Raw genomic sequence first — 27074 nt, forward strand, 5'->3', positions numbered from 1 at the left:
AATTTGGGGGTTGTCCACACTGCAGGATCACTAACCTATCCTGATGTATAAAGGAATGCTCCTTCAAACTAGCCCATCCCACTCAATCCTAAGCACATGCACACACACCTTCATCCTCATGCCTGTAATCACAGAAGGGAAATGCGGATGTTGCCTTTTATAGGCATACCAATTGAGAATAGGAACATCCTGTCAGAAAAAGATGCCAATCTCTGCTTTCTAACTCCTCATTTAACCTTACTAAACGTAGGTAACAAGGAAATGCTTTCTTCAGCCTGATACACATTCCATGGAAGTTAGCATCTGTCATGATTTCGTTTTGTGCAAATGGTTGAAACTCCTCATGAACACTGGGGCCAGTCACCTGCCAGTGACTGCCACAACATGTGGCTCTTCATTCAAGACATGCCAGAAACAGCTGAATCAAGTGTGAAGGGGGAATGGCTGGCAGAGCTAAATCAGCATGGATTTAAAAAAGAGCAAGATCTCTCCCATCTATATGAATAAGCAGGGCCAGTTACTTTTATATAATAAATACATTAAATAGGATACACATCATTTTACCTCTTCAGACACATTGAACATTCCCTTTTTGTTGATATCAGTGAGCTAGATGTTTTAACACACTGGGGATTCTGAGCCCACTCTCACTGCTCCTACTCCTGTACGGAGGCTCTCCCAGCTCACTTATTTACTCCAGCTCTTCCCTTCCCGACTACTTTAAAATAAAGCCCTGATTTCGCTTTCTTTCACAAGGAGCCAAATAAATAAGATATAGGAGAGAAGAATTCCAGTTCTCACAGGAGAGTTGGTTTGCTAACCATGTCAAGATACCTGCTAAGAATGACAATATACACTTTAAATAATTAAACCTCTTTAAGAAAGTCCAGTCAGCCTTAAGATATAAGATATGTATGTGTTTTGTATACCCTGTAAAACACAATAAACTTTAAAATGTTGTTAAAAATTCAAGGAATTATTATTCAGCCATCAATGGATAACTTCAAAAGGGTTAAAATGGCCTAGATAGGTTACACTTGCCCTAAAATACTACTAATATATTTGATGAACTCGTAAAGCATTGTAAGTAGAACAATAAGCATTTACTAGTGAAGAACATGAGCCTTTGGCTCTTTGGTCTTAAAAAGCCAAGCCTCACAGCAGGTATTTAAGATATCTTAGCATTTAGTGCCTCCCATTTCCACAACCTCCAAATGATGAAGGAGCTTGTACCTCAAAGCGTTCATCTTCACAACGATAGATGTGTTCTTCATACTGGGTTTTCTTGGAACTAACAAAGGTGGAGTCCTCAGACCAGGAAGGGAAGGAAACCCAAGTATCATTTAAAACCTTTGGGTAAAAGAAGAGAAACTGAAGCTAAAGTGTAACAAAGCTTTCTGGTAATTAAGCATTCTCGGTAAAAAGACAGACATAACTCTAGAGAATGGGAGAAATGACTAACATTACAGCTTTCACCTTTAGCAAGTTTGGAAAGATGGGAAAGGTTCTGGATAGTAGTATAAAACATTTTCTTCTGAGAAAAGACAAAGAAGGGACTTGATTTCCTCATTCACATAAATTCTCAATCCCTGGTGTCACTCCCTTCTGGAGGCAGGAGAAGATTGAGGGCTGATCCTTTCTAGGGAAAGCCTTACCTCTTTACAGAGAGGAGTCCGTCCTGTACACTTGGGCTGCTGGTAACTCTTTGGTAGGGCTCGATAGCTGGAGCCCAACCGTTTACAAGAGGCATAATCTATCTCCATGGCAATGCCCTCTGTGGCTCGCTCCTTTGGAAAGGTTTCCAGATGTACAGACTCCTTATAGCCCAGAAAATTTTTAAACCAATTAAACAATTCAGGGAATTTCCTAAAGAATCAAACCAAAAACTGGTGAGCAATTAGAAGCACGATGCAGTTATCCTGCTACTACTATTTGGTGTTGGGTCAGAACTCTGCTACCAGGGACAAATTCCAATGACAATTATTATTTCCTGCCTAAGAAGTCCTGCTTCTGAGCATCTGGCTTCCCCCTTTCTTGTAGAGCACTCCAAGACCAGTTAGGGTACTGATGGAAGAGTTGCACCAAAACTAAGCAATAACCAGCTGTTCTTCTAATCAAGAAGACCGCTTTAATGCTCAGATCATTCTTAGGTTGTCAAATACAGTCAAGATTCTAGAACCCCAGGGGTGCCTGGGTGGCTCAGTTGGTTGAGCGGCTGCCTTCGGCTCAGGTCATGATCCTGGAGTCCCGGGATCGAGTCCCGCGTCGGGCTCCCTGCTCAGCAGGGAGTCTGCCTCTCCCTCTGACCTTCTTCCCTCTCTACCATTCTCTTTCTCTCTCAATAAATAAAAAAATCTTAAAAAAAAAAAAAAAAAAGATTCTAGAACCCCAGAAGAGACTGGTCTCTATAAACATCCAACAGTGGTCAGCGCACCGGGAAACCACTAGTCTTGGCCGATGCCCTCTCTGCCTATTTTTCCATCTGTAGAGTTAAACTAGAAGAATTCCCGGAGGACTCCTGTGACACTGACATTTTATGAGTCAACTAACTGACCCACCATCATCAAATCATGTTTGCCCATCACATACCCTCACCTCCATAGCACCCATCAGGGCTGAGCCCTTCACTCCACTTACCCCAGGAAAGGAGAGACTAGCTGTACAAGCTCAGCCCGAGAGATCACCTCCTGGTTAAAGATAACAAGACAGCGCAGGAAATTCTCATAGGCCTCTGCACTCCGTAGAGCCTTTCGGACCTTATGGAGACAACAAGAGAAACAGTTAGATGGGAAATCAAGAGATCCCAGATTGCTTTTAAAAGATTGGGAAATTTAAAGTTATTTGATGATACTACAGGAGCTGATGTTAGTTTTTTTAGATGTGATAATGATTATGTTTGAGAAAAGTGTCACTTTAAAAGGAAACTTACTAAATACTTATGGATGAAATAACATAATATCTAGGATTTGTCTCCAAGTAAGCCAGGGTGGGTGAGAGTACATATGAAACAAGTACACTGGCTAGTAGGAGGGAACTGCAGAGGCTGGATGATGGGTACATGAGGAGTATTCCACTCGGCTCCTTCATTTCACATGTTTAAAATGTTCCACAATAAAAAAAAATATAAATGAGATCCTAGAGTATTACATTTACCTTCTTATATGCTTGATTTTCCAACCATATCAGAGTTACCCTAGTTTTTGTTGCTTCTTCTGACAGATGGTTACAGCAAGAATCTTTGTCAACACTGTTTTTAAACTCTGGTAATCTTGAATAATTTTTTAAATAAGACACTTCTGTCCTCTGAACTGATCCTTTTCCTTCCTCCACTTATAACACTGAACACTTTAACATCCAAAAACCTAAAAATGGTCAATGGCATACACAAGGTAAAACTAGCCTGACTAGATGAGCTATGTGGAGTTTCAATTTCAAAAGTAAATATTTAGGGGCGCCTGGATGGCTAGGTCGTTAAGTGTCTGCCTTCAGCTCAGGTCATGATCCCAGGGTCCTGTGATCAAGTCCCACATCAGGCTCCTTGCTCAGCAGGGAGCCTACTTCTCCCTCTGCCTCTGCCTGCACCTCTCCCTGCTTGTGCTCACTCTCTCTCCCTGATGAATAAATAAAATCTTAAAAAAAAAAACCAAAAAACTGTAAAAGTTTAAAAAGTAAAAAAAAAAAAAAAAGAAAGTAAATATTTAGTATTGTGGTCCTTTAGTGAGGACTGTAGACAGATCCTCACCAAACCAAGCAGTTTAGCAACAACCCCTTCTCCAGGCTCCTGTATACTTTTATAACTATCAGTCAGTAGACATTACATGGAATATGCATTTTCACAAAGCCAAAGATGAAAGAGAACTGTCCTTTTTGTACTATACATAATATTGACTGACTTCTAATTTTTTATCAGCCTTTAAACATGCACAAAAGTAGACTGAATAGTCTAATGAACCCCATGTATTTGCCCAGCCTCAATGATCAATATATAGTAAATTCTATTTCATCTATAACCATTTCCTCCACCACTGAATTTTAAAGCATATTTCAGACATTTCATCTATACAGCTGACCTCTGAACAACATAGGTTTGAACTGTGTCCCACTTACACAGGGATTTTGATACATACAGCACTGTAAATGTATTTTCTCTTCCTTATGATTTTAATAACATTTTTTCTCTAGCTTATTATACAGTATACTGTATAAAAAAACATATAAAATATGTTACTCAACTGTTAAATATTATCGGTAAAGCTTCTGGTCAACAGTAAGTTTTTGAGGAGTCACAAGTTATACTCAGATTTTCAACCTGCATTGTTCAAGGGTCAACTATATCAGTATGTGTCTCTAAGAAATAAGTACTCCAAAGACAAACAAAAAAATACCATCACTCTTTAAAAAATTAACTTATTCACACACCACCCCTCCACTCTTGCATTGTCATTTGTTGGTTGTGAGCTGGGCTTCCACATTTCCCTTAAAAGCACCAAATGCCCAGGAAGCCCTCAGGAATGGTTCAAATCAGAGCCAAAGACTCAACTGTTAGGCAGGAGAGCTCACACAGGTGCAGCAGGCTAGAGAGAGATCAGGAGGCACCAATCATGGAGATGCTAAAACACCTGCCCTTTTGCAAAAAACCCAAAGTTGCAAGACAGGGTAAATCTGCACCAGATCATTCCAGGCTGGTTCCTGCCAGTGAGAAGTCTGACAGTTACCAATTACCCTGACGAAAGCAGCCCGCTAGTCATCAAGTTGACTCCAAGGAGGAAGTCAGACATAGGAGGAGAGTTAAACCAATACATCACACACAGTTTTCACCAGTAATCGCAACGCTGGCTACTTATCAGGATCACCTAGGGAACTTTGAAAACATACAGTTATATCAGAAATCCCACAAACCCTATATGCAATACCACATATAAGTACCACAAGCAATTAGAAGATTACAAGTCATCTGAAGTCCTCAACAACTGGTACAGACCTGGATATACAGTGGGGAGCTCCAAACATCTTTCAAGAGTAACATCATGCATTTTTTATTTTATTTATTTATTTTTAAAGATTTTATTTATTTATTTGAGAGAGAGAGAATGAGAGATAGAGAGCACGAGAGGGAAGAGGGTCAGAGAAGCAGACTCCCCGCTGAGCAGGGAGCCCGATGTGGGACTCGATCCCGGGACTCCAGGATCATGACCTGAGCTGAAGGCAGTCCCCAACCAACTGAGCCACCCAGGCGCCCAACATCATGCATTTTTTAAAAGCGGTCTTCCACCATGGGAAATCCTATAAACTACTTCACAAAACCCAAACAGACAATGCTATTTCCCTAGCTGTGCTAATGGTTCCGGTAGCCTGAAAGGACCTACAACTTAGAAACTATGTTAACAGGCAGAAAGTCCTATCAGCTTCAAGTCTCTATAACAAAATCTTCTTGGGGATTGGGTGATTTTCTTCTGGCATTAATAGCCTATATTAAATCTAATTCAATCATTACTCACCTTATCAAAAAACAATGATTCCGTTCCTACACCATGCTTGCTGGCATCTGCCATGGAAGAATCCTTTAAGCTGAGCAGTTTAGGTTTCTTCTGCAAAAAAGGAAAAATACACATGTGAGATCCAAGGAGTAGCGTTCTTGGAGTTTTATTTTCACCTGTGTTCAATGGGTCCATCACTGACCACTGCTGTCAATAATTTGCAACAAATGAGAGAATTCAAATCACTCACTCACTCTACCCCCTAAAAGATTTCCACCTATCTTCTCCATCTCACCCTGAGGTTCACAGATCATTCTATTTCCCAAATATACTCTCTACAAATGGTCACCTCATTACTGTGATAACAGAACATCCTAACTTTTTCCATTAGCCAAAGTAACTTTATTTGGAACCTAGTGCCACTAGCTCATCTTCTTAGAGGTGGAGGCAAAAGTGGAAGCACACTGGCAGAAGTGGATAGAAATCAATCTTTAACCCGTAACTATAATTCAATTTAAAAATTCATGAAAAAAGGCACAATTTATTTTCCTAAGAGAAGGAATGACTCTCTCTCGTCAGCAAGATCTACTCGGACCAATTTAAGATTACGTTTTCAAAGGGAATGAGTAGGCCATGACATAACCGTCAGGCAAGAATTCACTTTTAAAAAGCCATCTCTAAACTACCTGCAAAGAAATGCACAAACTTTGGGAGAAACAGCACATTTACCTTGACCACCTCAGAGTGCACTCTCTCAAGATCCAAAGCCTCTGCTGCTTAGGCTGCCTAAGGAGAAAAGTAAGTAGGGAATTCTAATCCCCCTTTCTAGTGTTTCCACCTGAGGGTAATCAAGTGTGGGCGGGGACCAATGCAAGAGTGGAGCTTAACTGCCAACCTCATTCTTGCTACCCATATAACACTCTTTACTGAAGTGACGAAATATAAACTATTTCTACGTTCAATTTGCTTTCAAAAGGAAAAGCCATTACAAACACTAAAAAAAAGTCTGATTTCAAAAGTGTGAGCAACACCTGTCAGTCTTTGTAGTCCTCTTCTTGTTCACCAGTCACCTCCTACTGTTAGAAATTCCACTAACTTTTATTATTCATTCATTAGATTCTGCAGACACGTCCATCTCTTCCACATTACACACTGCTTTGGAATTCATTGAAGCAACATTCAGTACATACACCTAGCTCTGTCCCTAACACAGCTGCACTACATCAAAGTGGAAGAGCACAGGCTTAGCTTTCCGCAGGCAGACCACCGGTGTTTACTATAACGAGAAGCATCGTGTGATACATCACTAACAGAAATTTAAGATGCCCCCCTGCTACAGCCCAAAGGTCCTGCCTTGGAGATTACGATGATACAGATAAGATCTGGCAACCCAACAAAGAAACCTGGGCAGGATGGGCCTCTAGACCAAAGAGATCTCACAAAGTATATACACTTTACTCACAGGAGGACTTTAGAGACCACTTGACTTATTTCTGAAACAATTAGCTTAATAATCTTCCTTCTTATTATCACAAGGCAGGTTGAAGGCACCAAGTCAGAGGAAGGGAAAAATAGGTAGGTCTCAGAAACCTTTAGCATCAAACAAAAAAAGACATGATGGCTAATAGCAAAAAAGAGAAAAAATATAGAGAAAACAATAAAAACTCAAAAAGTTCAGTAATTTGTGTCATCAGTGATATTCTAACATCCTTTTGCAAAGCCAGATAAGAAGCTTTGCATTGAGTTTCTGTGACATACACCAACTCACTCTGAGTATCCATGATCCAACTTTCAACACGCTTGGATAAGAACCCGTGAACAACCCTAGAGTACTTGTCCATGAGAACTGCTCCTGAGAGTCAGACTGTGCAGCCGCCGCCCACTCTCACCTTTACCGGAGGGGTGGTTCCCGATCCCGAGTGCCGACGGATCTGGCAGCCATTCTGGTTGGGCCTCTGTGGCTTGTTGTTCAGCTGCGGCTTCTTCACAGTGCCTCCATGGTCATTTCTCACAGAATCAACCTTCTCAGCGGTTGTTTTGCTTAAAAGCTAAGTAAGACACATGAAAGAAATTATATCATTTAAAAAAAGTCAGCTTCTGTTTCCAGCTTCCTAACTTATTTAAGATAGTAATTCTAAATAGTGTAGTTCTTTCTAAGTAAAACTTACCACAGAGCTGTTGGCATCTGGTAGGAACTGTCCAAACTCTGACAACAGATCTTCCTGATTTTTAAAAAGACGAGCCACCTGGGCATAGACCTCCTGCTCAGTCAATGCTGGAGTGTAGTTTCCTCCAGCTTCCTTGGCATTTCGTTGCTCTTTCTGACAGGAAATTGCAAATGGGAAGGTATCATATTAGAAGGCCACTGTTTTGAATGACTCCCTTTTGCACACTTTCTGGGATGTGCACACTACTTGGGCTGTACCTAAGAAGAAAAGTCTCTGTTCTTAGCACTTGTTTTAACTGCAAGCTTTTAAGGAGAAATGAGTGGAAGATGGTGGCTGACAATTTTTTTAAAACTAGGACAGGGATAATGTTCATAGCAGCAATGTCCACAATAGCCAAACTGTGGAAAGAGCCGAGATGCCCTTCAACAGATGAATGGACAAAGAAGATGTGGTCCATATCTACAATGGAATATTACTCAGCCATCAGAACGGATGAATACCCAACTTTTACATCAACATGGATGGGACTGGAGGAGATTATGCTAAGTGAAATAAGTCAAGCAGAGAAAGTCAGTTATCCTATGGTTTCACTTATTTGTAGAACATAAAGAATAGCATGGAGGACATTAGGAAAAGGAAGGGAAAAATGAAGGGGGGGAATCGGAGGGAGAGATGAACCATGAGAGACTATGGACTCTGGGAAACAAACTGAGGGTTCTAGAGGGGAGGGGGGTGGGGGGATGGGTTAGCCCGGTGATGGGTATTAAGGAGGGCACGTACTGCATGGAGCACTGGGTGTTATACGCAAACAATGGATCGTGGATCACCACATCAAAAACTAATGATGTATTGTATGGTGACTAACATAACATAAAAAACAAAAACAAAAACAAAAACAAAAACTTAGGACAGGGATGCCTGGCTGACTCAGTTGGAAGAACATGCAACTCTTTTTTATATTTTTATTGTTATGTTAATCACCACACATTAGTTTTTGATGTAGTGTTTCACGATTCATTGTTTGTGCATAACACCCAGTGCTCCACGCAGAACGTGCCCTCTTTAATACCCATCACCAGGCTAACCCATCCCCCCCCCCCCCCTCCCACCCTCGACCCCGGATTTGTTTCTCAGAGTCCATCGTCTCTCATGGTTGGTCTCCCCCTCCGAATTCCCCCCCTTCATTCTTCCCCTCCTGCTATCTTCTTCTTCTAGAGCATGCAACTCTTGATCTCGGGGTCATGAATTCGAGCCCCACGTTGGGTACAGAGGTTAAATAAATAACCTTTAAAAAATAAAAGAATAAATAAAAGAAAGACAGTATATGTGAATGCTCAGGGGACCATTACCAACCAATAAAACACAATACATTAGAGAAATGTCTCCTCCTTCAACTGTAGATGGAACTACATTACACAAACATCCTCTAAACCGCCCCCCGATAATAAGCATCTGCTTCACAGGGCAGTAACTTAAAAATCCTGTTTAGTTGTTATAAAGCAATTAAAGTCAGGCAAATCAAACTAGCTTTATAAACACACATCACAGTTTTTAACCTGTTGACTTCCAGTAACAATTAAGAGAACATAATAATGGTTATTCAAGTTCTTCTCTGACCAGATGCCCTCAGCATGTGACCTGGTTAAGACTCTCTTACCTGATATGTGTGCAAAATCTCCAGGAACGCTTTGTAGATGTCTGGTTGGCCCTGGAACCTGTTCTTGATTTTATTAACATAGTTGATGGCATGATTAAACTCCACAGGCTGATTGTTCTGCAAGGATGGGGCCGTTCCCAACGAGATTGTCACTGGTGTATGAGGCTGAACAGGTGGAGAGCGCGGGGATGCATACGGTGGGAGAGGGGGAGTCTGCTGACTGGCTGGAGTATGTGCTTGTAGTTGGGAAGGCTAAAAAGAAAAAAGTCATTATTCTTTTCAGGAACACAGATGATCTGACATAGGAAAAAAGGTCAAACTAAAGAGAAACAAGATGTCTGATCAACAAACATCCTTAATTCACTCTGGCCAGGCCATTTTAGCCCAACTCAAATCATACTGGGCAGAGGTGGGGGGTGCAAAGGGCTCACACATTCTAATACAGATATTTTAGTCCCAAATTTTCTAAATACAACCTGAAAAGTGGCTGCATCTCCAATTACAGGGAAGAATTTTTCTAATGCAATTTTTAAGCTCACTCAACAGGTGCAAACAGAAGAGGGGCGGGGGAAAAGAACAACCAACCCTCACTCTCCATATCTTTAATGTAAAAAGACACTTGTTGCAGAAATCCACATAAAAATCTTCTAAACTACCTCTGTCCAATAGAACTGAGGTGATGGCAATGTTCTTTCACACTGCACGGTCCTACAGAATACATCCACTAAGCCACCTGGGGCTACTGAGCACTTGAAATGTAGCCATTACAACTGAGAAACTGAATTTAATTAGTTTAAATTTAAACACAGCCATATGTGGCTAGTGGCTACAGTATCAGACAGTGCAGTTCTAGAATAAGAACATTCCACCACCATCATCACCACCATCAATAGGGTCTTCTGCTTGGCTTGATATGAACTAATCTGGTAAATGGAGTGACTTTTATAAAATGATGACCCTGTGGGCAGTAGCATAATCTGATCATCAGATGACCATTTCCGCCTGTGCTGTCGAAGTACTAGTACACAAGTAAAGTGGCCATCTGTTGGGGTGCTCATGGGTTCACTAGGCAGGAGGTGGAGACAAAACAAGTCCTTACAGGTTACGGATGTGTTGATTTAAACAGATATCTAAATATATGGAAGGTAAATGTAAACCAACTTATAGGGATGTGACTATGGCATCTTCTCTGGTGAAATCATTACAACTGTTGTCTCTAAGTCTTATATAAAGGGGAAATGTCAAAGGAAGGTGCTCTCTAAGGATGCATTTTACATGATGCAAAGTATTCCAAGTGCTCACCTTGCTGACTTTGGCAGGTGGGGGCTGAGGAGCTGGCTGGGCAGGAGCTGGGGCTGACTGGGCTGAAGGCTGGGAAGGATGTTGGGGTGGTGGTTGAGGCTGGGGCTGGATGCCATGGGTGGGGATCTGATGAACCTGGCCAGGAGTTGTCACGTTCACCATGTCATTGGTTTGCACCTCAATCTTGTAGCCAGGGGGCAAGAAGGTATTGAAGCCCATAATCAGGTCAGGGTGGCCTTTGAACAGCTGGGACACACGACTAATCACTCCTGGAGTGTCAATGCTGATTAAAACAAAAAACAAAACACACACACACACACACACACACACACACACACACACACACAAACACAAAAATTAAAGTGGCAAGCTTGACAACACCCTATTAAGAAAAAAATACACATTCCACTAGGTTCTCTGAACAGGAAAACAACTAAAAATCAACCTGCATTATTACAAAATCAACAAAACATAAAGAACTCTGACATTGCAAAGCAATTTTAGCCCTATATTCAAAGAGGTTCGGTCACAATTTTGAACAGAATCTACATTCATGGTAACAGTCCTAACAAGCAGATACTCAAGAGTTAATCAAAGCAGCAATTCCCATGCAAGATCCACCCTCTGACACACCAGTATAAATCATTATGTGTCTACGTTTTTCACGAATTATTCTAACAGTGAACCATGCCAGAATATTAGTGTATCTTAAATCAACTCAAAGAGCCGGTAGCCTAATCATTACCAGTCTACTTCCCTGATTGAGGTGAAGTACTAAGAAAAATTTTAGTTAAGAAAAATTAACCAATAGGGAGAATACAAAGGTCTAGGGCCCGTAACTGTCATCAATAAGGCAATACATAAAATAAAAGCAAGACCCTAAAAATTAAACCCCCCAAAAGACCGCATCCTTTATCTTTCAGCACATGAGAATGAGCCATATCCTCCCTCCAAAATCAACATTTCAAGCACAAAGCTTGAATACAACCACAGAGATCTTTTACCTCTGAGATTTAAATTCCTTCATGATGTCAAGGAAATCATTGTAGACCTGAGGCTGACTACCAAATTGCAGCTTCACTTGGTCAAGATAGGACAGCGCATCCTCCACCTGAGGTAGGGATAAATCTCAAGGTTATAAAAAGAAAGTAAACCAAGAATTATTAAAAAACAAATGATTTATGCCTAAATAAAGGCATTTCATTTAGTTAACGTACTAAACGAAATAAAAAATATAGTAAAGATACATGAGAGTATTAAAAATTTAGTATGGATGCCAATAAGACTCAAGCTTAAAATAAAAATCAATTCATAAAATTTGTAGCCTTGCCTTGGATAATTTTGGGGAGAATGATTAGTGAAAAAATCATCACATTAATATAGTATTCACTTATTCATTCATTTATTCATTTCACAAATATCTACTAAGCTACAACATACCACACCAGGCCCAACATGAGGTACTAAGGAGTCAATGACAAAAAAGCCACAGCCCCTGCTCTACAGAAGTTCATTCACATCTAGTTGGGAATTCTAATACAGTGGGATAAATGGGGGATCACCGAATGCCCAGAGGGCACATGGGAAGGGCACTTCTGCACTAAGAAAAACCCATGGGCACATAAAGGAGGGCTTCCCCAAGAAGTGACGTCTAAATCTAAACTGAGTCCTAAGGATGAGTACAAGTTAGCACAAACGAAGACAGACCTACAAAGAAAGTCAGAGGAAGCATCATGAGCAAAATCCCAGACAGGACACCATCTGGTACACTGGGAAAACTGAAAACAGTTTAGTTTGGCTGAAGGATCTGTGGTGAAAAGGAGGAACGTGGCAGGAAGAATGACAAGAGAAGAGACAGGAGAGCAAGCAGGATCTAGACCCCAAAAGGCCTTGTAAATCTTATTAAAAAGCAGTATAGGGGTGGCGCGCATGGGTGGTTCAGTCGGTTAAGCACCTGACTTCGGCTCAGGTCATGATATCAAGGTCCTGGGATCAAGCCTCTAGTCTGGCTTGACACTCAGCGGGGAGTCTGCTTGTCCCTCTGCCCCTCCCCTCACTCGTGCTCCCACTCTCTCTCAAATAAATAAAATCTTTAAAAACAAAACAAAGACCAAAAAAAAACCCCAAACAGTTTAGGGGTGCCTAGCTGGCTCAGTAGGTTAAGCATCCAACTCTTGATCTTGGCTCAAGTCATGATCTCAGGGTGGTGAGATCAAGCCCTGCATCAGGCCCTGGGCTGGGAGAGGAGCCTGCTTAAGATTCTCTCTCTCTCCCTTTGCTCCTCCCCCTTCATATTCAGAACTTTCCATACTGAAATGCTTCATTAATGATCAAGCTGATGGAACATAAAACTAAGTTTGCAGAAGAAACAAAGACTTTGGAAGATATTTAAGAATAGCATTCACGGGGCGCCTGGGTGGTTTAGTCATTAAGCGTCTGCCTTCAGCTCAGGTCATGATCCCAGGGTCCTGGGATCAAGCCCCACATTGGGCTCTCTGCTCAGCGGGAAGCCTGCTTCTCCCTCCCCCAAACCCCCTGCTTGTATTCCCTCTCTCTCTGTCTCTCTGTCAAAATAAATAAATAAAATCTTAAAAAAAAAAAGAATAGTATTCACAACCACATGACAAAGGAAGATTGTCAAAAATAAACACAAAATTGTGAATAAAAAAGTAAGCATGCTATGGTATAATAATAATTACTACAGAGAGAAAAAGTGCAGATGCCTGAATCAAAGAAATTATGTGATGTGTTTATGTCTAGAGAAAAAAAGGTACTGGTCACAGTGAACTACTATTTAAATTAGTTATAAACCAACACTATGCTTAAAAAATACCCAGCATGACAACCACATTATAAATGAACTATCTGGGGGCCTGGGTGGCTTATCCGACTCTTGATTTCGTCTTAGGCCATGATCTCAGGATTGTGAGATTGAGGTCGGTGTCGGACTCCGTGCTGGGCTAGGAGCCAGCTTAAGATTTTCTCTCTCCCTCTGCCCCTCCACCCCAATAAACAAACATACTATCTGTATGTAAACATAGTGAGGAAATTCTCCCATTACCTAAAGTATAGTTCAACTCTTTACAAAAGAGTGTATGAGGCTCTAGGAACCACAGCTTAGAAGAAAACAACTTGGAGCTGGTCCTTCTGAAGCTACAGTCCTAGGGAAGTACTTGGGGAGGCCCCAAGTCTGCTGATGTATTTTCTTGGCTCACTTCAACAGGCCTTTATTATTGAGATCCCTAACCTCTTAAAGTTCACAATCTTGTAGGGGAAACAAACACAAACAACTGTAAAGAGAACTTGCTAAAGATGTGCCAAATATCTATGCTGCTAGCATTCAACAAGTAGCTAAATCACATCAAACATGTCTGAAATTATTCAAATCTTTCTTGTCATCAATCTGCCAAAGACAAAAAAGAAAGTATAGACAATGCTGATGCTTGAAATAACCTAAGTATTTTCACTGAACACTCCTCATTATAGAATATAAATAGTTTATTGAAGTTGATTCAAATGCTTGTAAAGCATTTTAAGACTGATCCAAAAATGGCAGGCAATGTGGGAATACATTGAATGAAGCTACAATGGAGGCACAAAAAAGCACTTTACCCCTCCTCATCAGAACGGGAATTCAACACGTTATTGTATCCAGGAATCATATACAAGAGTGAGAAGAGAAGGAACAGAGCAACTGACTCCGCCCATGACTCACTCTATAACCTCAACTCCAGAACGCTTTCTTGCTTCCTTGACTGTTTCTGTAAAACAGACAAGGCACATCTGTATACTTATACCCAAGTCAGGGAGAAGAGTAAAATAGTGCTGTGCTTTCATAGGACTGGCTGAAAAAGCCTATAGAAATACACATTTCTGTTAGTTTAACAGCAAGTTTAGAAGCTCTTTGGCATCATTAAGGTATTAACTAATTGCTGAATTAAATCATACCAACCAACTTTAAAAAATATTTTCAGGACTTTGTGAAATGCTAAGTTCATGGCAATAATACAGTTTGGTACACAGCCATCACTCTACAAGCAGACAGGCAAAATGTTTTAAGAAAAACATCAATATAGCTTACACAAATTTTCCCAAAGATAGAGCCCAGAGTGAAGTTTCAGGCCCAAATAATTTGTATTCTCTTTAAAGACTATGCCTAAGTATAGCCAACTCTTTTTTTTTTAAGTATAGTCAACTCTTAATTACTTAATATAGACAAAATAAATTTTACAAAATCCCTCTATATAGTTTAGTTTTGGTATGCTTTATATATTTATGTAGCATTTAGTTTCCTTAGGCCAAAATTAAACAAGTCCCTGAGAACTCAAACCAATGTGGGCAGGGATTAGGGAGAACTAGATTTAAGTATCAAGGAAAACAGAGGGCCGAAATGTTTGCTACACATGGAAGTATCCTTCAAGGGTATACTCTTCATTCCCACCTGGACACTATTTAATTAGGCTGATAGGACCAAATGAAGACCCAACATCCCATTTCTTTATAGTTCTTTAATTTGTATTTCTTGCAACTCGATTTGAAATTTTATATAAGGGCGCCTGGGTGGCTCAGATGGTTAAGCGTCTGCCTTCGGCTCAGGTCATGATCCCAGGGTCCTGGGATCGAGTCCAGCATGGGGCTCTTGCTCAGCAGGGAGTCTGCTTCTCCCTCTCCCTCTGCCTCTCCCCTTGCTTGTTCTCTCTCTGTCTCTCTCGCAAATGAATAAATAAAATCTTAAAAAAAAAATTTTTATATAAATGTAAAATTAGAAAAAATGAAATCTGGAACATTTACTCCAACAATTACTTATTTTGAAAAGTAACATTCCAGTAAGCAGAGAGAGGGTTAGCTGGGAACACAAGCTCCACTTCTCCACAGATGCCTCATGAATTTCAAAAGCACTGAAAACCTACAGCACATACTCAGCAGAACAGATGAAAACACTGACACTTCATTCACAATTATAGTCTTCCCCAATCTTTATAAAGGTTCCCAAAAAAGGAGCATGTGTTTTACAAGGATGGACTGGAAGATGCCAGCCCATTCAGCTATTTATAAGCAGGGATAAAAAGATTAAATCGTAAGGTAATACTGGACCCAGTTACTGTACAGGACCGTAGCCAACCATGTGTATGCTCAATAAAACCTTCTGCCATACTAAGAACTAAGAGTTCAAAAGGAGATATCCAAAAAAATGGACCTTGTTTACTGCATACGAAAACAGTCCCTCTATCCTGACACGTCTGAGTACCATGCATTCATACATTCCAAGAACATTTCTTGAATGTAATTCTCTGGATCAGGCACTGAGGGTAAGATGGGAAATCTAAGTAGGTTTTAAAACAAAAACAAAGTAAAACTCGTGATTCAACCCCTAGTCTGGCATGTTAAAAGTTATAATGCCACTACTAATAGACTGAAGCCGATGCTTCCTGCTGAGAGACAGAACTTTTTAATGGAAGAAGAGGAGCTGAATATCACCTTAAGCCTCTGAAATTGCTGCTGTCCCTGCACTGGTGCGACTGGCGGGGCGGGATGAGCATGACTCTGGACCCCCTGGCCTCCATGGGGCTGCACAGCGGCCGGGTGATGGTGGCCACTGTGAACCGCTGTGATGCTGGGCCCGTGACCGCCAGAGCTCGGAGGCACTGCTGAAACCTGGGGCGACAAAAGGCAGACAAAAAACGTCAAGGCTTCTACATTCTTCCCCAGATGCATCTAGAAGACATGCATGTGTACCTTTGCACACACACACAGAATTACAGCTCTTCCTTGACTTATGATGGGGTTACATCCCGATAAATCTATTTTAGGCTAAAAATATCCTAAGTTGAAAATGCATTTCATACAGCTACCCTATCAAACATCATAACTCAGCCTAGCCTACCTTAAATGTGCTTAGAACACTTACAGTAGCCACAGTTGGGCAAAATCATCTCACACAAAGCCCATTTTATAAGAAAGTGTTGAATATCTCAGGTAATATGTTGACTACTATACTAAGAGAAAAACTGGAATGGCCTGAGGGTATCGGTAGTTTACCCTCGTGATCGCGTGGCTGACCAGGAGCGGAGGCTGCCACTGCCCAGCATCAGATGAGACTACAGTACTTCATAGTGCTAGCCTGAGAAAAGACCCAGAGTCAAAATTCCAAGTATGGGTTCTACTATAAATCACTTTCACATTATCATAAATTTGAAAAATTGGAGGGGCGCCTGCGTGCCCTTAAAAAGTCGTTAAGCGTCTGCCTTCGGCTCAGGTCATGATCCCAGGGTCCTGGGATTGAGCCCCACATTGGGCTCCCTGCTCAGCTGGAAGCCGGCTTCTCCCTCTCCCACTCCCCCCTGCTTGTGTTCCCTCTCTCACTGTCTCTCTGTCAAATAAATAAATAAAATCTTAAAAAAAAAAAAAAAGAAAGAAAAGAAAAACTGGAAGTCAAACTATCCTATCCTAAGTCGGGGACCATCAGTAATTAGAAATCCTAATTTCCCACAAAAGGGAACTGGTGAAATGAAATCACCCATATTACAACAGAATTCTCTGCCACTATTAAAAATTATATGGCTCAATACTTCTCAAACTATCTATGGCAAAGGTCCCATCTTGTTGTTTTCTTCAATTCCAATCCATCATGGGCCACTACTTTTATAAAATACGATAAAAATGAATTACTAGAGAAGTGAAATGAAAAATAAGTAAGCCCGTAATTTCCATTCCCACATTTTACAGATATATTACAAAATTACTATGTCCAAATCGCTGTAAGTTTCTAAATACTCTCAATTTCTATACACATGTCATAATAGACTAATAATAAACTATGCACATCAGCCATCTGTGGACCACACTCTGAATAGCACTAATATAGATACATATATTTTCACATTATAAAATGTTCATAATCTCTGAGTTAAATGTATTCATGTGCTGCATATGGTTTTAAACTTTTAAATATTTTTTTAGAAAGCAGTATCTATGAATCAATAAAAAGATTTTAAACTTTAGGTGACAAATATATAGCAAAATGTTAGCATTTTATCTTGTGGTGATGGAATTAGAGATGACTTTTATTTTGCTTTATTTTGCTTATCCTTATTTTCTATTTCTATCCCTATTTATTTTGCCTATCCTTATTTGCTAAACAAAACTTTCTTCCAAATTGTTAGTGGTTTGGCCTCAAACATAATTATTTTCTATTCTTTCTCTCATTCTCTTATAAGCTTAGAGTGAAATAAAACACAAGCTCCTTTCCTTCCATTTCTATTGCGAAAAATGCTACACAAAATTTCCAAAGCTTTTTTTATTTTCCTGTTTCAGAACTATTAATCACCACAGAAGACAACTAAGGAAGGACAATATCCTTGATTTGCACATCTCCAAAATAAGAAGACTAAACAACGTGAGACTTAATCTAAACAATGGAAGTTGTATACTACAATGTAAGAGAGGATTAATTTTTTTTTTGAAGTCCCCACAAATTTATAAAGATTCCCCTGGACAGAGGGGAGGGTGGGAAATAGACAACTACTTACAAATCCCCACAAACAATAGTTACACATTAGGAGTAAAAAGAAACTATTTGGACAATTCTGAAAGCTCTAATATATCTCTAGCAAGGATTATTATTCTGAGCTTCTATATTCCAACATACATGTTTTGAACAGTTTTTTAAAAGGCTTAATTGGAGCTTATAAATACTTGAGATGACTAGCTTTATGTGAGCACATTATAGTTTCTAATATATGAATAGATGCAACTATCCCAAGTATAGGAAACAGTCATCAATCTGTTCAGATAAAAGTAATCACCCAAGAAAAACAAGCAACCTTTCTTCCAAGATCTAACTTAAAGATTCGATTTGCAACAGTCCTCTCACTGTGGCCCTCAGTCTCATAGGAGGGCATGGTACTACTGCAAAGGGGACTCCTGAGAAAGAATGACACCTAAGGAATCACCATCTCCTACTTCACCTGGATTCCCCTCTTCCTTGTCTTCTTATAATAGATTCTGAGAAATTTATGGAGTTATGGAATTGCTAGGTCAAAAAGTAATTAAGGAATCTGCCACAACTGTCAAATTGCTCTCAAGAAAGTTTACACTAATTTATGTTTCCAGTACATAACTTTTTAAAAGTCACTAACATGTTAGTGTTAGTGAATGAAGAAGGCCTCTCCAGACCAGTTAAATAAATTATGATTCAGATTGACCTAGAATGGAATATTATAAATGCAGTGATTTCTTAAAAATTACTTAGATCTATACATATGTATTTAAGTGGAAAGTTGTCCACTATATATTAAGTGGAAAGAGCAAATAGCAGAACAGTGTATACTGTATCATTCAAATTACATAAAAATAGAAGTGTATATAGATAGGTAGGCAAGTGAGTATAGATACCCAAGAAATCACGAATGGCTCAAAGTCCGAAGGGTCAGAGAAAGAAGTCATCTTGGATCATTTTTCAAAACAAAACAAAACAAAACAAAACAAAAAAACATGGGTGATATTTACTTTCATAATTAAAAAAGGCAAAAAACAAATTTCTTCCATTTCTACAAAACAGAGTAAAGAGATAAGAGATGAAAGATCAGCACTGGTCAGGGCATGGAATGATAGGAATATACAATGCTGGTGGAAATATAAATTGGTACAGTTCTGAAAAACAATTTGATATTACCTGCTAAAGGAGAAGTCGCACACACCCTATGACCCAGCAATCCCTCTCCTAGATACCTGAAAAACTCTTCTTCATGTGCCCTCAAACCTGCTGAGCGGGCTGCAAGAAGATAAGGAGTTTGCACCACAATGTAAACCAACTGCTTCACTAATAAGCACACTATTTAATTCAGCTGCCTTTGTTTCCCCATGGCAACACTTTCTTTTTTTTTATTTAAAACAAAGTAGCACATTGATTTAAATTCTGGTGCAAGCTTATCTTGTCATGGATTGCCACTGTGAGCACCACTGCACCAGGAGAAACAGTCACATAGCACCTTTACAAATAAAAATCTGGTAACAGCCTGAGAGTACAGCAAAAGAAAAATGGATAAGTTGATGGGATATATTCATATAGTTCATAAAAGAATGAAAATGACTCAATTATTTACACACAAAAATAGGGGTAAGCCTCGGGAACCACACTGAGTGAAAAAAAGTGAGTTAAAGAAAAATATATAAGGGTGCCTGATGGCTCAGTGGGTAGAGCATGTGACTCTTATCTCAAGGTTGTAAGTTTAAACCCCAAGTTGGGTATGAAGATTACTTAAAAATAAAATCTTTAAGGGGCTCCTCGGTGGCTCAGTTAGTGGAACATGCAACTCTTGATCTTGGGGTTGTGAGTCCAAGTCCCACACTGGGTGCAGAGATTACTTAAAAACATTTAAAAAATAGAAATAATTAAAAACCTGTGTGGTGATTACCCAAATATACATTGTTTTTGTTATTTGTTATATCTTACTTACAGATATCCTATAAATATAATTTTGTATCTAACTGGATGCTTAATACAATTTTTTTTCATTGGACATAATCACCAATGCCCCTCCCTTACACTGAGTCCCTTGCTGGGCTCCAGCTTACCTGATAGCTGGGTGTCACGGAGTACTGAATTCCTGTGGCTGACTGCATGGTCTCGGACACTGTTTCATACACAGGAGGGGCAGGGGCAAGCACCCGGTGCTGGTGAGGGAAAGCCTCTGTGCTACCAGGGATCCGACGCTGCTGGGCCGCATACACCGGTGACTCCTGGTCATCCAAACGTCGCTTCATTCTGCGCTCATGCTCAGGGATGCACCACAAAACCTGCAGAAACCAAAAGCATCGATATGCAAACCAATTCACACCCCAATGTAATGTGTACAACTTAGGACCAGTCGCCCAAATTTACTATAAGCTCAACTCCCAAAACGAACTATTTACTTCATCCTGAAGATGATCACTGGCTAGTTTAAGTGCATGCTTGCACATACAGGCCCCACAGTGGACAGTGTATCATAACTCAAAGACAGAAGTTTAAATAATAACATAGTCTGAATTAACCTGGGACTATGGAGTTGAAAAATAACCTCCAATTTAAAAACACGAAAATACACCTTTCCTTTCTTTCTTCTCTAGTTTTCTTCTCAAATGCCATCATTCCTAATGTCAACGACACATTCACATGCTACAAAAACATTCAAGTGCTTCTTTCTAACCTCTCAAAACCTAGTACCATAATTGTGGTCTAATTTTTAAAATATGAATTGTTTCAACAATTAAATGCTATCATGAAAGAGCAGTAGGCCAGGAGTAAAAGGACGATGGTTCTAGACTTGCCAACTTAAGGAGCTATGTACATTTCAACAACTTCCTCATTCCGTGTGAGTTTGTTTCTCCAACTATAAAATGACATGGTTGGGGGCGCCTGGGTGGCTCAGTCGTTAAGCGTCTGCCTTCGGCTCAGGTCATGATCTCAGGGTCCTGGGATCGAGCCCCGCATCGGGCTCCCTGCTCCGTGGGAAGCCTGCTTCTCCCTCTCTCTCTCCCCCTGCTTGTGTTCCCTCTCTATCTCTCTCTCTCTCTGTCAAATAAATAAAATCTTAAAAAAAAATGACTAAAATGACATGGCTGGAAAAGATCATTTCTAGGTTATTTCCCACTCCAACATTCCTTAACACTAAGGAGATTCCAGAATCCCTTATTAATAATATTCCTCTGTGGAGGGACACTTTCTTTCCTGCAGGACACTAAAAGTCTAGTAATATTCTGGCTAGGAATCCAGTCTGGTCTTTTCAGGGCTTTTCCAACATCCAAAGCTTCTTCAAGGTAGGGTTCTTTACAACTTTGTCTGCATTCCCCACAGTCCTACCACATCACACACTCAAATACTGACCATGCAGAAGGGAAAAAAATAAGAGTTAATAGTTAATATAATATTTAGTATATAATGAATCCCAAGCACCATTCTACACAATTTATAAATATTATTATAATCCCCACAACAACCCTATAAGCAAGGTGCTGTTATTCCTTATTTTATAAATAAGGAAACTGAAATATAAGGATTAAGTAAACTGCCCAAGGCTGCACAGCTAATAGGCAAAGCTGGAATATCAATCCACCAAATCTACCTCCAGAGCCAAAATTCCTAACCACCTCAGTATCTCTTACCTCTCACAGAATAAGAAATAAAGGGAGAAGAGTCCCTTTACTTATTTAAGACATGCATGCACTGAGCAACTTCAGCTTTCTTTAACCTCTCCCACACTTAGCTCATTCGTCCTTTCACCCTCAACCCAACAAAGTGGGAAGGCTTTGGCAGCGTTCACTCTTTCAATTAGCAAATACTCAGGTAACAGATAAGAAGGTGGTATGTGTCCTATAAAAGCTTAAAAACCACTTGGGAAGACCATATACAGCCTCACTAGTAATCAAAGAAATAAAAAGTAAAATGATACTTACCCCCAAAGCAACAGGCAAAAATTAAAAGAAAATGATGATATTGAGTGTGGGTGTGGGTAGAGGGAAATAATACTGGCAGAAGTTTTCATCGGCATGGACTATGTGGTTGGCAACTTGTGGTATCCATTAAATTTTTAAATTTAAAATGGTCATACCCTTCTACCTAGCAATTCACTTCCAGGTGTCTATCCTATACATCTGCCAAGTATATTTACTGCAGCAAAGTATGAAAAATCTAAATGTCTATCAATAACTGAACTTGATACATCCATATTGGGAAAACTATGTAGCAATTAGATTGGGGTTCCTCTATAAAGAAAGTCCTCCAAAACATACTATTAAATGAAAAGAACAAGCTACAGAATATATACGGTGTGATTTCAACACCCATACACAATGTATTCTTAAGATTTGTGCATCTCATTGTAAATTTTGCATCAGAAGGAAAAAGCTATAAACAAATACTGAACTCTAGATAATGACAGCATGCTCAAGTACTTAGGTGAAAGTGTACTAATGTTTGAAATTTACTTTGAAATACATCTAGAAAATAGTTTGGATTAATAGATGGAGGAATGCATATATGACAAAGCAAGTACTATAAAAATGGTAATATAAAATCTAGTGTGTATATGGGTATTCGCTATAAAATTCTATCGACTTTGCTGTGTATTTGAAATTGTTCTTAATAAAATATTGGGAGGAAAGGTTAACAATACAAACCAGTTCATGAGTGGTACAATACTATAATAAGTACTATAAATTTGGTAAGGAGTAGAAATGTGTACACTGGAAAAAACTCTACAGAGAAGGTAAATGTTTGGTTTTATCTTGAAAATTAGGAATGAATTAGGGCACAGGGGGTACACAGGATGAGATTAAAATATTACAGTAACTGTGGACCTACAGGTGATAATGAGCCACTTACAGTCTTTGCCAATTCATTTACTCCACAAATAATTCCCAAGAATCTACACATGCCAGACCCTGTGCTTTATGTGAGGGACCAGGCACTGAATAGGACAGATTTCCTGCCCCACAACGAATCTTCCAAACACGACTGCTGTAAGTCAATGTGCTCCTCCCAAGAGTCCTGTCAGATGGGCACACCCAGAACACTATTTAGAGGGAAAGTGATATTCAAAAGAAATTAAGTAACCTGTTCAAGGTCACATGGCAAGGAGTTAGACTCTTTCTCCTTGGAATGCATGACCAATCCTGAGTAGAAATACTGGACAGACAATAGTATCCTGCTTGCAGAGAGGTACAGTGAAATTCCAGACTATGAAGTATTTGAATGCCAAATAATGGAGCCACAAGAGTCAGACACAGAGCTACTTTCAAGCCCTGCTTCAGCTGACATGATTTTCATCTGCTACTATGGTCTCCAACTGTTTCAGATTTGGAGCTTACCCTGTTATCAGAACTCTAGTCTATGAAGACAGAATTTAAACAAGGAAAAAAGCACTTTGAAGGACAGAAACTAGTGAAGAAGGACTAATGTGAACAATGGCAGCAGAACATTAAAAAGTCACCTGGCCATGTGTTATAATAAAAAGTGGGGATAGCTCCAAATCATCATGCGAAGAAATCATAATTCCCAAATAAAGCAAGCAGAGCAGGATAATTCTGATATTGCAGGGCAGTCTTCTGGAATAGGGTAGAACAACTGACAAGTCACTGTGTCACATTTCAGACAAATTTTAGAAGGGCTGAAGTAAAAGCTAACTCTTTCAGAACGATAAATATAAAAACCAATTTTCTAGTTCTACAACCCAAAATGTCTTTCATTACAGTAAAAAGTTGGCCTCTTAGAAATTCAGACAGTTCCCCATGCTTATTAAAATCCAAATGGAAAATCCAACTTTAAAAAATCTATCTTTTCATTTAGATTAAATTTTACAAATCAGGGGCACCTGGGTGGCTCAGTAGGTTAAGCATCCGACTCTTGATCTCAGTTCAGGTCCTGATCTGAGGGTTGTGAGAGTGAGCCCTGCTTTATTTATGTACAAAAATAAATAATAAATAATAAATTCATAAATTGGCTTAAATACAGGTAACAATTTAAGTCAAGATAAGCTCAAAGTAAGAGAGTGTATGGAACAAACTAAAGTGCTCTATCTGGAGGCTTTTAAGTATACAACTTTCTTTTGGAAATGCATTTAATTTATGGTTGACCCTTTACAGTGCCTCTTAATTTTGTACTGTTATCCTCAATTAGCCACATTTTTAAATTCCTTTATTTATGTAATTAAAAAAATCCTCTGAAATTATTCTCTTATTGGCGGTCAGCATCACATAAAATCATATTAAAATGTGTCCTGGTCAGTTTACATCAATAAATACTGTGGAAAAATGGAAAGTTTCTCTTCAAAAGCAAATAGATTTTTATCAAAGCATATAGTGAAATGTAATTATGTACTTCAATCCAGTGCAGTTGCCCACCATAGTCAACCTCAAAACCTGTCCAAAAATCCACTTTTGGAGGGGCACCTGGGTGGCACAGTCAGTTAAACATCCAACTCTTGGTTTTAGCTCAGGTCCTGGTCTCAGCGTTGTGAGATCAAGTCCTGCATCAGGCTCTGCGCTCAGCACAGTCTGCTTAAGACTCTTTCTCCCTCTCCCTCTCCCTCTGCCCCTCCCCCTGTGCACCCTCACACACTCTCTCTCAAATAAATAAAAATAAATCTTAAAACAAAAAAATCCACTTCTGGATTTAGATCTGCTAGAAAAGGAAAAGTATCCCAGAATAAATGAAAGGCAATCTATTTAGATTTTCCATTTTACAGAGACTAATAGCTCAACAAAATTAACAACCCATTCTTCTTAAAACACAAGATCTAATACCCAAGCCTCCCAGAATCAGTTTTACATTCTTCTAATGAGGTGGGCCTCAGCCAGAATATTTTGCCACCCTCCCGGGCACATTTGTCAATGTCAGAAGCCATTTTCTGGTTGTCATAGTTAGGGGACAGGAGTGCAACTGGCATCTCATGAATTCCCAAACATCCTAAAATGCACAGGATAACCCCCCACAACAAAGAATTATTTGGCCAAAATATAGTAGTGCCAGGTTGAGAAACCTGGATCTAATATAATGCTAACCGCAAATGTACATACCTTTTGTGAGCTTTGGTGGGATTGTGTCATACTGTGGTATGACAACAATTTTTAGCAAGGTAGCTCAGAACAGTCATCTTGATTCAAAATATATCTCTCATGTGACTTACCCTGAACCCTTGGTGTATCAGAAAAACTTATCATTTACCATTTGGGTGAAAAACAACTTTATTAGAAACTTTAAGAACTTAAATAGAAGGAGCGCCTAGGGGCACCCAGGTGGCTCAGTTGGTTGGGCGTTGGGACTCTGGATTTTCACTCAGGTCGTGATCACCCGATGGTGGGATCAAGCCTCGCTTTGGGCTCTACACCCGTGGAGTCTGCTTGGGTATCTCTCCCTCTGCCCCTTCTGCCTAATCCCTTCCCCCACTCCCACAAGCACCTGTGCACACACACTTTCTAAATTAAATAAATAAATCTTAAGGAAAAAAAAGGGCGCCTGGGTGGCTCAGTCAGTTAAGCATCTGACTCTTGATTTCAGCTGGGGTCATGATCTCAGGGTTGTGGGATCAAGTCCTGGGTTGGGCTCCACACTCAGCAGGGAGTCTGCGTGAGATTCTCTCTCTCCCTCTCCAAAATAAAAATAAGTAAATTTTCTAAAAAAGAACTTAAATAGCAAATCCTAATTTTTATTTCCTATATTCCTGCTTTTGAAGATATAAATACCCAGAATAAGCAATATCCTTTAAAATGCAACTGAGTAGTCACCAACTATCACAACATGAAGTTGGAACATAGCCATTCGGTAAATTTTGATTTCAGATACATCTCTAGTAAAGTTCTAGCTTATCATCACTTTGGGATTTTTTTTCTTTTTTTTGCATCACCACACACAGTACTTTGAGAATTTAATTCTTAATTTTATTGGCAAGGACAATCATCTTCTTTGCTCCATAACTGCAAACACTCTCAGTTTTAGGCTAATAAACGCCAATTAGAACAATTGATCCAATGTTGTTTTTTAATTTCTATGTCGTGTTTCCTTCCAATCACCTCTGTACACCTGCCTTTAGCAAAGGTCCACTCACAAGTCAGTTTTGGTGCATAAACATCCTAGAAGATGAAAGGATACAATCGTATACCCTTTTAGCAAATTGAAATGGTTTTAATTCATGGTGAAACACTTCATTCTGAATCCTTCCTGCTGAATGACTACCTGGATGAAGATATCATTATTTCTTACCCGCCCCCCAAAAATACATGGTGCACGTGTAAATTCTTCATTCTGAGAAAATTCATCATATTGTCATCTGAAGACTATACAGTCTGTGAACTGGCTCACAGTCAATTTTACCATCATCACCCCAATCTAGCCTGCTTCTGTCTGCTGGACTGCATTTGTCTACTAGCTCTTCTGGTGTGAGGGGTCTTCCTCTGTTAGTTTTCTTCTTTTTGCCATTACAGGAGGCAAAAAAAAAAAATTAAGGATTACCAAATATGTTTCCTGAAAGCTTAAAAAGGTTGTAAAAATAGTATAAAAAATGGTCATATAACTTTCACTCAGATTCCCCAGATGCTAATGTCTTACAGATTGTTTAAGATGGTATCTCCCAACTTGTACACTGTCTTGGAAGATACTGTAATGCTTCAGGCAAAGCAGTAAGAAAACTTAAGTGTAACAATGATGACTTATTTTACCACTGCATTATCCTTCTAGGCAATGCCATCATTCTTCCCTTTTCTTATTATTTTAGTTTTTTTTAGAATAGGGAATAACTGATGAGCAATGATGAAATAATTCCTAGGATGATGAAATACCAAAATGTTTCAAGCTATAGGAAAACTAAGATCATTAAGATCCCAGAATATAGTTCAGATGTATAAATGGTAATAGCTAAAATGAGTTTATCCCATTAAAAAGAAAGTAAGTAAATTCTCTCTTTGTTCCTGTTTTTTTTTGGGGGGGAGAGCAAG

General features: G+C 39.5%; 1 protein-coding gene across 2 annotated transcripts in view; it reads right to left on the reverse strand.

Annotated features, from left to right (window-relative positions):
• SIN3A (SIN3 transcription regulator family member A) overlaps nt 1-27074 on the reverse strand; it is a 66883-nt gene that overhangs the window by 30292 nt on the left and 9517 nt on the right. For both annotated transcript variants that reach the window (XM_025884076.2, XM_025884077.2), the window contains exons 2-12: nt 20181-20402; nt 16083-16259; nt 11609-11715; nt 10605-10887; nt 9303-9554; nt 7646-7798; nt 7367-7525; nt 5499-5588; nt 2638-2756; nt 1656-1866; nt 1234-1350 (exon numbers count right to left, since the gene is read on the reverse strand). In XM_025884076.2, the coding sequence (XP_025739861.1) occupies nt 1234-1350; nt 1656-1866; nt 2638-2756; nt 5499-5588; nt 7367-7525; nt 7646-7798; nt 9303-9554; nt 10605-10887; nt 11609-11715; nt 16083-16259; nt 20181-20369 (1857 nt within the window). In that variant the 5' untranslated portion in view covers nt 20370-20402. The remainder of the gene's footprint in view (nt 1-1233; nt 1351-1655; nt 1867-2637; nt 2757-5498; nt 5589-7366; nt 7526-7645; nt 7799-9302; nt 9555-10604; nt 10888-11608; nt 11716-16082; nt 16260-20180; nt 20403-27074) is intronic.

This window comes from Callorhinus ursinus, unplaced genomic scaffold (genome assembly GCF_003265705.2).
Source record: "Callorhinus ursinus isolate GAN/ISIS: 27379988/994484 unplaced genomic scaffold, GSC_fseal_2.0 scaffold25, whole genome shotgun sequence".
In the NCBI taxonomy this organism is placed as follows: Eukaryota; Metazoa; Chordata; class Mammalia; order Carnivora; family Otariidae; genus Callorhinus; species Callorhinus ursinus.